The following is a 14411-nucleotide window of genomic DNA, read 5'->3' on the forward strand; positions in this document are numbered from 1 at the left end:
CAGATGTTTACTAGCTAGCTATAGGAATAGGGTATGTCATTTAAGCTTTCGGAGCTTCAGTTTCCTCATCTGTAAAATGGAGATCATAATTTTATCAGGTTCTTATGAGGATCCAGTGAGATTACTTACCTACCCACACCCACACACCCACACTATTCAGCAAACATTAAAACAGTACACAAATATAATCTGTTGTAACAAACAGCCTCCTCCCAGAAAGTACTCTGTGGAATTGTGAAGATCAAGACAGAGAACTTCTTCTAAATAGGACTGAATAGTTAACTGTTGGTCACTTAAAAAAAGTCAAATCTTTTATAAGAAATCACTAAATCTAGACAGAATAAAATCAAAATGCATAGTATGGAATTTTAAAGTTCAAAACACTGAATTTGGTCATTTCTGAAAGGAACTTCTTCACTTTTTCTTTTAAATAATACTAAAATATTAAACTACTTGGAATCAAAAAGATAAACTGAATGATGGTTTCATAGGGAGACAAGCAGGAACATTCATGAGAAGAAAATGTATGCAAATGCAAATTCACCCTGACTACACTCCCCCTCGTGGAATTTTAGTAGGATGCAAGTCAGGAGCCTAAGCACTATGGGCATTATCCTCCTACTCCTTTTGGAAAAAAAAAAAAAAAAAAAAAAAAAAAAAAAGGGAAAAAAATCCAAGATACATTGTCATTAAAACTATATATACACACACACTCACACACACACACACACACACACACACACACATATATATTATACCTGACATATCAGATAACTGTCGGAATAGACTATTCGTGTCCACTAACCATTCAAATTAATTTATTTTTGCTTTCATCTCTATCTGAATTATTCTCAAACATGAAAGCTGCTGACTATATTGTTTTAATTTAGAATATGAAATTAGAAATTTCCATGAAACACAGAACAAATACTTTCTGATTCTACTGACATTTTATAGACAAACAACCTATCCTTGTTTCCAATGACCCAATAATATATCTTAAAGAAAAAAGGAGATTTAATACTGTAGGGAAAAAAAATCAGATTACAAATTGGGTTAACTTGACAAGGATTAAAATACATAAAACAATACAAATTTAATTTATTCATAGAACCAAATATTAATTCAAGAGAAAATATGAACATCAGATGCTATGTCAATTAGAAAGCAAAGTTAATATAGGAGGAAAAAAGAGAATACTGTCAGGAATTCCTCAGTATCTGGCCACAGGGTTTATAGGTCTACTAGACCATTAACACTAGATTCTGCTAATGAACTGCTTGCTGAGCACTACACTAGGGGCAATCATCTCTACACAGCCAGCTAGCTCTTTGAAAAAGCTATTCAACCAATGTTATCTTTAGTACAAGTTCAAGAATGCCTCTTTTGACTTTTCTACAGATTAGCTTCTTCTTGGGAACAGAATGGATCATACCTGCAATGCATACACCCAACTCTAACCATAAACCAGGGGAAATAAAGGAAAATGGAAAATAATGAAAACTTTCTAGGAAGTTAGAAAAGTAGCACATTCCACAAGAGGACATAACTACTAATTAATCGGAATGTGTACTGAAGGGAGAACAGCTCCCTGTTCAGTTAACTTGTACATATAATGCTGTACTTCACATGACAAGTCAGTAATATTTATTGGTAAATCACCAAAGTCCTATGCTTTAAAGCTCAACTCAGTCCAACTTAGACATACTCTTGTAACTTTGTTTAAAAATGAAAGCCTATGAAGAAAATGGCAGAATGAACTTTCACTACCTAATATGTCCAAAATTTCAAAAGATGTATCTAACCTCCTTTTCAAGAAGTCATACATTCAAAGTCTACTAGCAGTTATGCTTAGAGATAAATAATGGTGTGCAATGTACCATAACCTCAGTAAAATTATCATTCCTGGGTCTCAGTTTTCCCACTTGTAAAAAGAAGAGGGGTTGAGCAAAATAATTCCTGAAGGTTCTCTAGAGCAAAATTCTATACCATACCATGCTTTAAAATCCTTAATATTACCATTTTAAAAATGTTCAAACAACCAAATAGCTCTATCTAAAATAATTTTTCATTTGATTACCCATAGGACTGTGATTTTTATCTTAAATTTAAAGAAATTGGGTTCCTTATAACTATGGAACAATATTCTTGTGATTAAAATCAGGTAAATCACACAAGAACTTGGAAAATATTAATGATCAGAGACCATTCATTTAATACTAGGTACAGTTGTAGCACTAATGTCTTTAAGTGCTTCATTACTCAGATCTTGCTTTTACTTTTCTGAATGGATTTTACCTAAATAGGCTTTAGACATTTGGATATAAATGCCTAATTCAGTAATTACTATTTTAAAACTGTGAAACCTTTTAAGTTAAGTGGACTATTAATTAACTACCAATTATCTTGTCTGCCTACCATATCAATAGAAGTAAATTACTGACTAGCTTTTTGACAGATTTAGTCTTTTACCATGCAAAATTCCTATAGAACATAAAAGGACTTTAGTTAAATGCTTTTGCTTCCCCCTTTTGGTTATTCAAGGATCAATTTGCTCTTGTATAAAGGCCAGATGTTGTCCTTTGGCCAAAAAGAATCTTCAGATAAACACTGGCTAGCTGACTCCTAGGAAGAGCAGATTTTCCCACCTCTTACAAAGATACCAATAATAATTTGGAGAACAGGAAAATAGATTTGCAGATCCCCCACTCAGAAACTTTTCCATATTCAAAACAAAGAAAGTTTATGTCAAGCATTTGTGATCCAATGAAGTAAAGAAAAACCTAAAGTGATACATTCCAGTAATACTTGTTCCATAGTTAAAGAATATTAGCTAATGTACAGTGTCCAAGGTCTCATGATAACCTTAAATTGTTTCCCAACAGATTATGCTGGCTAGGATCTACTCAATATCCATCACTTTTTGAATGCTGACCAAAAGAAGGTTACTGGGAAAGCTGCCAATGGTAATATAACACTGGCAGATGTAAAGTCATATAACAGACTTGTAAGAATCCCAAAGACTAGTACCATCAATCTTTAAAATTTCTAACATCAGATAAATTGAAAATGACCCAATAAGGGACAAACTACAATACTTACTCTTCTACTTGAGATTAGGCAGCTGAGTCAAATCTCAGACAATTTGGTAGTACCACCTGGGCTAGTTAAACTGATAAATTAAATACCAATTATCACAATAATCACCCCACAATAATAATGTAACTAATAATGATGGTCACAGTAAGGCAAGGAAATTGTAAAACAATATAATAACAAAAAGGAAACAAAATCACAATTTCTAATTTTTTTTCATTGGCTCCATACTTTGTAACAACTAACAAAAGAACTTCATTGAACTCTAGTTTTGATACACTGTAAAATTTACATAGCTGCTAATGTCCAGCCCAAGCTTAATCGATGCTTGTTGACTATTGGCCTAAAGACATGCTTACCTTTTCAGATTAAAGAATACTGTAGTACATAAGAATTTTTTAATAGAAATTATTTTCCTTTAAAGATTTAAACAATGGTTTAGACCACACCAACATAAACTTATTGAGAATCTATTCAGTAGCAAGGAATTAACGATCCAAAGATACACAAGATCCAATTTCTAGCTCAAATAATTTACAATCTAATTGGGAAAACAAGATAGATACAGAAAAAGATAAATAGCAGTTAGATAGAAGACACCCATTCTTCCCTTTTCCTTTCTTTTTTAGTCCAGGTCATATCATTCCTTTAAAGAACCAATTCAAAGTATTTCAGCAAAAGAAGTGAGATATGATGTAGGAGGCCAGGGAGTTACAGCTACGTTCTATGGACTAATAGATAAGTCTCCATAATGACTTTGTTTTACTGTGTATGACTGTATGTGTATATGATCTGAGTCAGGATCTAGACTTTTAGTTATTCCTGTCAAGGCAGACATTTGCACTCTAAGGTAGAATTCAAGGTCACGTGGTCAAATGGCATATGTAGCTTATGTCTAGCTGGCTTATTTTTTGTAACAAACTTAGCTCTTACAATTCTACCCCTTTCCCCTCTTCAACTGTATTTATTCTCTTCCCATGTCCAATTATAGTAGAAAGAAGAGACACCACTGATTATTGTGGATTAAACCCAGAATCTTCAAAGATATCTTTATTCAGTGGCTACCTATATCTTGGGATCATACGATGAATCATAACTTTTGCATTAAGTCAAATTCTAGTGACACTGAAATTGATACCATTTAAAGCCAAATACATTGTAAAGTTTTGTTTCAGAATTTTAAATTGATAGAGTTCAGCTTTCATTTGAAAGATTAAAAGACTACAAGAGTTTGGAAAGGGCATCTTTATAATGAGCTGACTCAATATTGAAAAGAATTTATTTAGCTTAGATGCCTAAGGCAAAAACAGCTGGAGAATTCAGGAGCCTCCCATATTTTAATATGAAGTGATGTCATAATTGACAAAGCTTCCAAGAACTCCCTAAATTCTGTAGTTAAGTAACATCCAGAACATCAAGGACTCTAGAAAGCCAATATTCTTCTGCTTAAAATGCAAATTCTGTCTAAATGTAATTTTTACAACTAAATATTTGGTTCAATTTTTCCACATAGCAGAAAGAAACATAGAATTATAAGTGTTTCAACTTGAGTGCATTTTCCTAGCCAAGGCTAACTATGGAAGTCCCTAAATCAGGATGCATTGTTAAAATATAAAAAAATGCAATGAAATTTTAAAGGTTTACAATATAATGACATGCTAAAACATCAGAAAGATAGAATTTCAGTCTTTAGCAGTCATTCAAGTTAATGATTATGCAACATATCTTTTATCACCTCAAAGGTTAAAGAACAATCTAATTTTAACTGTCCCCAGTTTCTAGCCCATTGAGTATCTTGTCCTATTCTAATTTATTTACTTATTATATCTTTCTCTATGGCATAAAAGAATAATTGGTGAAATTCAAGTGGAGACCAAAGCAACTTCATGTGTTATTCTTTAAAGTTTATGTCATTTTTGCATAGTCTGTGAAGTCTTTTAATAGGAGTACTTTGGGCTTACTTAAAAGTGGATTACTAAATACAAAATACATTGTTGGGAATCCTGTGTATACATCACTAAAACGACTTTTGATTAGCTGCATACCACTTTTTCAAACATTCTTTTGCCTCTATGCATTACCCTCCTTGCTACTTTGCTTCAAAGTTTACAGCCTGTTCTAGCATCACTTCCCTTTTACCAGATATGCTACTGAGATATGATTTAACTTGGAATCACTTTGCCTTGTCCTCTTTTAAAAATGTACAAAAAAGGTACCTCATTATTAATTTTTTGCAATAGTAGTATAAAAGCCACCTCTAAGTTCATCTCTATGAAACAAATTTTCCATCTAAAAATATACCTGTGTGTATGAACAAATACATATTTATAGAGATACACAAACATACCTCTCTTTTAACCGAAGCTTGAATATAAAATAATCCAATATGTAAAATGGAATTTGGGCAGCAAAAACACAATTTTTCAAGTAGTTACTCTAATAAATTAATGATGTTTAATGTACCCTATTAGAAAAGAAAATTCTTTGTTATATTTTACTATATATGTCTTATCCACTTGAAAGAGAGGTACAAAGTCCTGCATCCCTTCACATTTCTTCCTTAAATTTTAACTGTCTAAAAAGGATGGAAGGAAAAGCAACAGTCGGAAAGAAAAGAGATTAAATATTTTAGTATTCTAAAATATGTTGAAGTAGGTTAATCTTCTACTCCAATCCCTGGATGCTTATAGAACATGAGGACTACTAAGGTATTTCAGAGGTAGTCTAATGAAAGTTGAAATAGAATCCTTCTATTACTTCCTTAGATGTTGCAGCAGCCCCTCTGTTGGTTAAGAGGTATGACTCCTTTAAAAATCGTTGGCAAGACCTTGTCCCCTTCCTTGCAATAGTGACTATCTGCCAGAATTGAGACGACCTCTATGTTTACACATGGAGCACTTTCAAAGTTGCTGTGATCTCAGATGGGGGCTGGGAGAAGGAGTTGATGGGCTACTCCTGTTGCTGAACATTGCCATGTACCCTGTGGATGTTCAATCTATGTTAACTGACAGAATGGTTCTCTGTTGAGTCACAAATGCTGATCTCAGAATCTCAGGCAAATTGCACACACACACACACAAATCAGTAAATTTGCATGGCTGAACTCAAACTTTACAAGTGTATAAGAACCAAAAATTATTCTCGCAAAAATTCAGCATAAAGGAAAATAGAGTACCAACATTTCATTTATACCTAGTTGCTTTTAGGGCAACCTTGCATATATGTACAATGTTAATGAAACTCTCCTTATTAGGTACCTAGTTTGTAAAACAAAATAAGTCAATAAAATATTCATGTAAAAAAAAAATTCAATGTTTACATTAATGCAGAAGTATTATAAGCAAGTAATTATTTGTAAGGTTGTTTTATACTGACAAGATGATACATAGATACTAATCATGTGCCAAAATTTTCCCTCCTTCCCAATCATTCCATTAAAAAAACAAAACAAAAAAACCCATAAGTCAAGCATGTTCATATTTACCCAGAAATGTGCATGGCAATTGACCATCATGGTTCTCTCAATAAGCTCATCAGGGCATTCCAAGAGATGATGCCCAGACACCACACCAGCATTATTAACCAGGACTGAGACCTCTCCAACTTCCTTCCGGACTCTTTCGGCTGTCAGGTAGACATTCTCTCTTTTTCCCACATCACAGGTATAGGTAAAAACCTGTAAATTGCAGGGAGGTAGAACTTCCTCCTCACCATTTCCAGCTGTTCTCAGGAAGACAGATGAGGAAAAAGAATGGAATAAGGAGGAGAGAAAAGTGACTCGTGTGGTAATTCGACAAAAGATCACACAAAGCAAAAATACTACAGGAAGCTACAATTTCTATAAACAAAAAGTTTGCCAATTATTAAAGTTACAGCTGCTTTTCTCCGCCCCCCCCCCCCCAGTCTTGAAGAATTATAGCAATTTACTGCATACTTTTACTTAAGAGAAAGCAACATAATTGTGACAAGCATAGTACAAGCCAGAATAAACCCCACACCATCTGCAATAAGGTTCAGTACCCTGAACTATATGAAAACAGATTACTGGGATCTAAAAACACCTGGAAACAACTGACTTCATCCCAGAAAGTTTCTCCCCCTCCTCTTTTCTGGGAACTGCTGGTGGTGAGGAACAAAATCTCTTGCTTTTCCTTTCTTGCTCTCTCACAACCAATATGAAGTTCTTCAAAAAACAAACTCACTTCAACATCCAGAAGAAAAAAAAAACTTAGTAATACCAATATGTCTCATATGTGCCCCCCAAAATGATTATTATAAGGGAGATTTATCAGTCTTCACTAGAGAAACCAGCTTTTTAAAAAGATGTTCCTGCACATGTCAACATCTCAGGTGAATATGAAACTTTCATATGATAATGTCTGGATAAATGACATTTAAACTAAATCTCTTTACTAGAAAATAATCATTTATTCATTAAGCTTTCTCTTCAAAGAAGGATATGACCTAGATTTTATGCCCCCAAATATCAGCAATTTAATATTTAAAGTTACATTTTGTATCTTAATTTTCCTGGCATAGAAGTAACCTGATTCCTATTTCTGAAAACACACTCTTCATTTTACTGCTATGTTGTACATTTCCTTGAAGGGGTGGATGAGTATCTCACCAGGCCTTTCTCTGAACCCTCATTAAAAAAAATCGAAATTGACTATCAAATTTCTAGATCAAGAACTGAGTTTAAAAATAATAAAATTTAAGAACATCTATTGTTTATAATGCTGTGGTTTCTTTGGAATTACCAAAGGTAGGAATGAGATTTCAAAAATAAAACTCAAATCCAAAACGATCTTCAATGATTGGGTAATAATATATTGCATGTGTATATATTTGCATATTATACGTATATAAGTGATCTTTAGTGAATCAATTTGAACATTTTTCTGTGCAGAAAGTTACAATGAAATTAATCCTGCCCCTAGACCAAGCTTGTAGGATTACAATATAATAAGGCATGATGCTACATAGTAGCAAACTAGATACCTGCAATCAGAACAACTTCCCAACAATACCTACTCTTCCCATTGCATATGGGTGTGAGAAATTCCCCTTGGACTATAAGTACTTTGTAACAAGTCTCTTTTAGCTGTGTGTGTCAGTGTGTTTAAGTAAGCAAAGAGCTCTACTAACCCTATTCTTTCCTTAGGAACTAAATGAGATCCAATTAAGATTCAATTAACACACCAGTTTTGTTTTTAGATTGCAGCACATTAGATGACCAAATACATAGTTGCTTTGTCCTTTAAGTACATTATATTGACTTTTCAGGACAGGGTCATAAGGAAGGACTCTAGTTCAGATCCATTTTCTCTCTCCCGAGGGAGGCATGCACCATACCCGGCTGTTACACCCTACAGAAAGAATGGGTTGATGGGGAGGATGGGGTGCGGGTTCGGGTTACCTTGAAGGGCAGCGGCATCAGCTGCCTCCAGGTCCTGGTAGATGTGGCGCACCATGCCGGCAGTCTCTTCATTGCTCTGGGTGTTAATGTCCCACAGAACCAGCAGAGCCCGGCGCCGGGCGAACTCGAGGGCGAAGAGGCGGCCCAGGCCGCTGCCGGCCCCGGTGATCAGGCACACCTGTCCTGCCACGCTCTTCTCTTTGGGCCGCACTAGCCACTTGGCCGCGGCCAGCACGAATGCCCAGAGCACTTTAAAAGTGACCACGAAGAACTCCACCACGATATTCATCGCGACACCCAGCCCAGCGCAGCTACCGCGACAGCAATAGTAGCAGCAGCGGCGGCGGCACCCGCACGGACCGACCCCGGCCTTTTTGCTTTCCTGCAGCTGAGTGGCTGCGGGACCCTCCTGGCTCCTTGCCCCGGGAGGTGGCCGAGTGCCACCCTCCTGAGACCGAGGAACTCCCGGGGGAGGGAAGGAAGGACCCGAAAAAAGAGCCCACACCTAACTTCCCCCTCCCCCCAAGTTGTCTCCTTGACTTTTGGGGGGGACGGGAGCGCTGCTGCTGCTCCAGAGGCTGCCGCTCGCTCTCTACTCCCCCCTTGCCCAGTTAGGCACTGTTGCCTCCCCCCGGGCGGTGCAGCCGCCCCAGGCCGCCTTCTGCTGGTTAGCCGCCTGCCTAGGAGCGCTCGGCCAGGCTCGGGCGCCGGGTCCCGACAGCGGTGACAGCCCCACGTTAAGCTGCCCTCATGCTTCCAGCTGCCCCTGTGGCTGCTGCTGCTGTGGCCGCACAGCCCTGGCCCCGCAAGAGCTGTGCAGAGCCGGGACCCGCAGGCCGGCCGCAGGAGGAGTTGTCAACTTAACCCAACTTTAAAGAGCGGGGTACGGAAGAGGGACCGGAGAAAGTGGCCAGTTCTTCCCCGGAGGCAGGAGCAGCCCAACGGCTTGAAGCACCCCCAGTACCTGCCAGGCCCCCCAGAGGTCTCGTGTCGCCCACCCCCTCGCTCCCCTCTCAGCTCCGCGGCTGTCACTCGGGCACCGGGAGTCCGGAGCAAAGCGCAGCTTGCAACTCGCAGGCTTGCCCGCGCGCACTGAGCGGGCTCCACGCTCTGCGCTATATAAACCAGGACGGGGAAAAGCCGGCGGCAGCAGCAGCAGCAGCTCTCGTTCCCTCCCCCCGCCTTTCTCCTTTCCTCCCCCGCCCCCCTCTTCTTCGTTCCCCTCCCCCAACGGCGCACCCCGCCCCCCACCGTGGCCCAGCCCCCAGTCCGCCCTGCTGCAGCGGCCGCCGAGCCGGGGCAGCCCCTTGAGCTGGCTCGGATCGCAGCCGCTTGGCCAGCTCGTACCTCCCTTCCCTGCTCACGCCCCGCGATAGGGGGTGCCCCGGCCTTCGCCTGCCCGCAGCCCCAGACATGGAAGTCACCACCGCCATCCCCCTCAATGGCCTCTCGGCTCCGAACCCGACCCCTTCCAGCCACACCGGCTTCCAGAGCAGGCCTGGCCTAGGCTCGCTCCTACTCCCCCGCCCCGGGTCAGGCTCTTAAGGGGAACACCTCAGCCAGCCAGGGAGGAGGGAAGGAAGGGCCTCGACCGAGCTCCACAGGAGCCTGCCGAACCCATAACTAGTATTGGCAGAGCTGCAGAGGCGGTAACTGGCACATCCGTTGCAGCAATGCCTAATCGCGGCCATCCCTAAAATGGAACCACCGTTGTGGCCTTTATCTTCCAACTCCTGGATCTGCCTACAATCCCCAGCATGCTGTGCTTCTTGTCCGGAGGTCAAGAACGCGAGAGAGGCACACTGGGAGGTGTAGTTTCCGAGAAACTAGGTAGCTCGAAAGAAGGGGAAGTCCTTTTTTTTTTCCTTTCAATTTGTAATAGGGAAAAGAACTCCCTACCCAGAGATTTTAGGACCTCAGACTGTCTAGCAGGATAACGCCAAAATGAAAACATTTTGATAGAAAAATTCAATTGTATTTTTTCCCCTGTACCTGTTTCCTTCAGTAGTGTGGTCAGAAGAGTCCTCAATCAGTCATTATCTGAATTTCGATTTCCGCTTTCGAAAGCAATCCAATCTACCTCTCTGATACTCAGGCATTATCTCAGACACCTACAATTTTAGGACCCCAACACTTGCCTAGTCTTTAAGTGTTCAGTACGCATGCGCCGACTTCCTCTTTTTCCGGCTGGAATCATGGCGGGCGCAGAGTAAGTAAATGCTGCTCTCCTTTAGAATCCTTCTCCATCCTCGAAAATTGAAGCCTATCTGCCCATATCCCCTCGATCTGGCGATAACCTAGGCCATGTGTTACCTTCTCATGACTTTATTTTCTTTTAGAGGCGGGATCCTTTGAAACCAGGCTGGGATGCTGGCGCTTGGGGGGTGGAGGACGAATGGGGTCGGGAGGAATTGGGAGTAAACCGGCACGGGGCTCGGCCTAGGGTGGCAAAAGCCGGAGCTTTATGAGGTCCTACGAGGATCCGGGTCTCTGCTTTGTCGCTGCCTCGGATCGCCCGCGTTTTCCTTTCCTCTTGTGACCAGAAGGCCTTACCGAAGCCCGTGTTTGGAAGCCTCTGGCTTTTCCCAAAGTCCGGAGCGTTCGTTCCTCCGAGTCAACCCACATGGCGTTAAGTCCGTTAAGGTCTTGCAAAATATTTACAGGAAAGAGTAGCATTAAGCGTTTTGCACGTAGTAGGCACTTTGAATCGGGACGCAGGGTCGGTACGTTACTTAAATACGTAGTTAAATATGAAAATTAGAAGTCAAAAGCCGAATGTTTTTGTTTGAAAGGGATCCAGGTAGAAATCTGTTCTGACAGTTCTGAATCCTTTTTTAGTGTTAATGAATTTGGGCCTTTTTGGCTACAGATACAGAAATTTCCAAGCATCCCTTTTCCCATTGGCATGTTTTTTACCTTGTATGTGTTTACTCCGTTGGTGAAATGGGTAGCTAATTAAAGACAGATTAAACTTGTGTTTGCCACATAATGAATAATACAGCCTTTATTGGATGATAGTAAGTTAAAGGAGTAACTGGGATTCTTTATCTGTGATAAAAAAAACAAAACAAAACATTCGCTATGGGAACTAGATTTGTGATTGAAGTATTTTGTCTAGAACTGACAGGCTATATGCCTTGCCCAGGGTGGCATAACTAGTACCTTTTGTAGAGAACCTGATGACCTCGGTTCTTCCTGGCTTCAGGACCTGCCGGTTTCGGTAGGGGACTTGTATTTAAGCTCAAGTATTGAGTTTAGTACCCTAGGCAAGGCATTTAGCCTCTCAGCTTTAGTTTCCTCAATTATGAAAGTGGAAAAAAATAACTCCTTGCAACATTTTGTGAAGATGAAGTGCTATCTGTAAAGTGTTTTGCAAACTTAAGGTAGGTACCATTGAAAAGTTGTCATGAAGAGGGCTTCTGACTTCTCAATTCAATTCTATAATGTTAAAATAGACTTAAAATATTAGAGAAATAGTAGTTGTATTAATAGCTTATGTCTATATAGTGTCTTAAATATATGTTAAATATATGCTGGGTTCTTCTCAAAGGGGTGAGGTAAGTGCTCAGATGAGGAAACTGAGGCAGTAGAGGTTAATTGACTTTACCAGGATCCCTTGGTAGCTGGGGTCTGAGTCTGATTTGGAACTCGGGCCTCCTTGTACAATCCATGGTACTATGTTTGTGGGTGGTGTTTAGGGATGGCATTATTATTAGATTTTGAAAGAAAAACACTAGTCTGAATTTGTTATTTTGAAAATATAGAGAAAAGAAGAAGTTACCATCCGTTCCAGAATCGCTTCTGAAAAAGCGAAAAGCTTTTGCAATACTGAAGGCCAAACGCCTAAAGAAGAAGATGGCTATAAAAAAGGTAATTAATAGCACAATACTTTTTATTTATATGATTGGAAAAAAAAACTTAAAACTTTGACGGTTGTAATAGGCATACTTGGGATTGAATTTTAAAATGGGTGGTTCACTTTTGGATCTTAAGAAAGGCATTTTGTGACATGTGTACATTTCTTTTTCAGCTCCGTAAAATACGGAGAAAAGTTATCTATGAAAAAGCTAAAGCCTATCATAAGGAGTACAGACAGATGTATAGAAGTGAAATCCGGCTGGCTAGAATGGCACGCAAAGCTGGCAACTACTATGTACCTGCTGAACCCAAATTAGCATTTGTGATCAGAATCAGAGGGTAAGTTGAATTCTGACTTGGGGATTAGTTTATTCATGAAATAGTTCTGTATCCCAACTGATTTGATTCCCTGGCTTAGGAGATGTTTTTAAACAAACAAAAAAAAAACCCAGAAAACTTTTTTGGAATGAACCATATATTCTTGCCCCTCAGATTCTTTAACACCACAATGATTTTGCTATAATTATGGATCACTAAAAGAAAACAAGAGCTTGATGAATTTTTTTAATCCTGTCTTCCCCTCTAGTATCAATGGTGTTAGCCCAAAGGTCCGAAAAGTTTTGCAGCTTCTTCGTCTTCGCCAAATCTTCAATGGAACTTTTGTTAAACTTAACAAGGCTTCGATTAACATGCTGAGGATTGTGGAGCCGTACATTGCATGGGGGTAAAGAGTACTTCCTATTTTAATTTCTTTTCTATTAATCAATTCCATTAATGACAAGTACACACACATGAATGCACACCAATTTTTATTTTATTTATTTCAGTTACCCAAACCTGAAGTCTGTGAATGACTTGATTTACAAACGTGGTTATGGCAAGATCAAGAAACAGAGAATTGCCTTGACAGATAATGCCCTCATTGCAAAATCTCTTGGTAAGTCTGATCTATTTAGATGGATTTTTGTAGAATTTGGAGCAGAAAGGGATATTGTGTGCATGAGAAGTAACTTGTCCCTATTTATACAGGGTAATAGTAGTACAAGTAGGATTCTTAGATCCCGGTTCTGAAACTTTCCAACAGACAAAAAGATTTGGGCTCTATATATCTATATATTACAGTAAAATGAAATGTTTTGAATTGGATTCATCAGTGAATTCTACTGATTTTTCAAGTATAAAAAATTTAATATATTCCATTGCTTTGAACTTTTAAAATTATCTCTGGTAAACATAATATTCGAATAAGTGGTACATGGCTTATAAAAGTAATAGCCCACGTATATTTTCAGGTAAATATGGAATTATCTGCATGGAGGACTTGATTCATGAGATCTACACTGTTGGCAAGCACTTCAAAGTTGCTAACAACTTCCTGTGGCCCTTCAAATTGTCTTCTCCACGAGGTGGAATGAAGAAAAAGACTACACATTTTGTGGAAGGGGGAGATGCTGGTAACAGGGAAGACCAGATCAACAGGCTCATTAGAAGAATGAACTAAATGTAAGTTTCAGGCATCTTAGAAGAAATTTTTAAATTTACACTTAAATATTTCAGTTTTCATCAACTAGATTGAGGGTTATGTTTCAGACTTTTGGGGCAGAAACCAGTATGAATATTTTTAGTTCAGTTTCTGTGAGCAAGTATAAATTGGGGGCAGAGATCATTAGGTCAGATTATTTGATTATTATTATTTGAAGGGGCAGTTTTGACTGCAGTAATTTTTTTTAATGGGTTATGTTTAGTGTCCCATGCTTAAAGGATAGACTTGAAGAGAACATTTTAAACTGATGGGCTATTTTCCCAAAAAAATCACTTGTCTGATAAATTTAGTCTTCAATCAATGCTGATTTGAGCTAGTGTGTTTAAACTGAATAAGTTTTAATCTTTTTTTTTTTCTTTTTCCCTATTTTCAGGTCTCTACCATGATTATTTTTCTAATGATCTGTTAATAAAAATGTCTGATAAAATTGTTATTTGCTTTATTGTGAACACATTTCTGATTAATCAAGTTATGTGACTGCTCCCATCATTAAAG

General features: G+C 38.9%; 2 protein-coding genes across 2 annotated transcripts in view; one reads left to right on the top strand and one right to left on the bottom strand.

The window, feature by feature from the left end:
- RDH10 (retinol dehydrogenase 10) overlaps positions 1–9677 on the bottom strand; it is a 37290-nt gene extending 27613 nt beyond the window's left edge. Inside the window, exons 1-2 of the mRNA XM_003759702.4 lie at positions 8516–9677; positions 6581–6816 (exon numbers count right to left, since the gene is read on the bottom strand). Of these exons, the coding sequence (XP_003759750.1) occupies positions 6581–6816; positions 8516–8804 (525 nt within the window). The 5' untranslated portion in view covers positions 8805–9677. The remainder of the gene's footprint in view (positions 1–6580; positions 6817–8515) is intronic.
- A 1000-nt stretch (positions 9678–10677) lies between these two features.
- Positions 10678–14349, top strand: RPL7 (ribosomal protein L7). Its single transcript, XM_031946265.1, has 7 exons — positions 10678–10724; positions 12280–12385; positions 12546–12712; positions 12960–13097; positions 13201–13310; positions 13666–13876; positions 14290–14349. Exons 1-6 carry the CDS (start codon positions 10678–10680, stop codon positions 13872–13874), a joined length of 777 nt encoding a protein of 258 aa, XP_031802125.1. The 3' UTR covers positions 13875–13876; positions 14290–14349.
- Positions 14350–14411: the final 62 nt, after the last annotated feature.

This window comes from Sarcophilus harrisii, chromosome 1 (assembly GCF_902635505.1).
Source record: "Sarcophilus harrisii chromosome 1, mSarHar1.11, whole genome shotgun sequence".
In the NCBI taxonomy this organism is placed as follows: Eukaryota; Metazoa; Chordata; class Mammalia; order Dasyuromorphia; family Dasyuridae; genus Sarcophilus; species Sarcophilus harrisii.

Excerpts from the sequence above, each read along its gene's own strand:
- RPL7 (XM_031946265.1), top strand. The coding sequence starts at position 10,678 with ATGCGCCGACTTCCTCTTTTTCCGGCTGGAATCATGGCGGGCGCAGA. Across the intron at positions 10,725-12,279 it reads GGAATCATGGCGGGCGCAGA|AGAAAAGAAGAAGTTACCAT; the intron begins GTAAGTAAATGC and ends TTGAAAATATAG. Across the intron at positions 13,311-13,665 it reads CCTCATTGCAAAATCTCTTG|GTAAATATGGAATTATCTGC; the intron begins GTAAGTCTGATC and ends GTATATTTTCAG.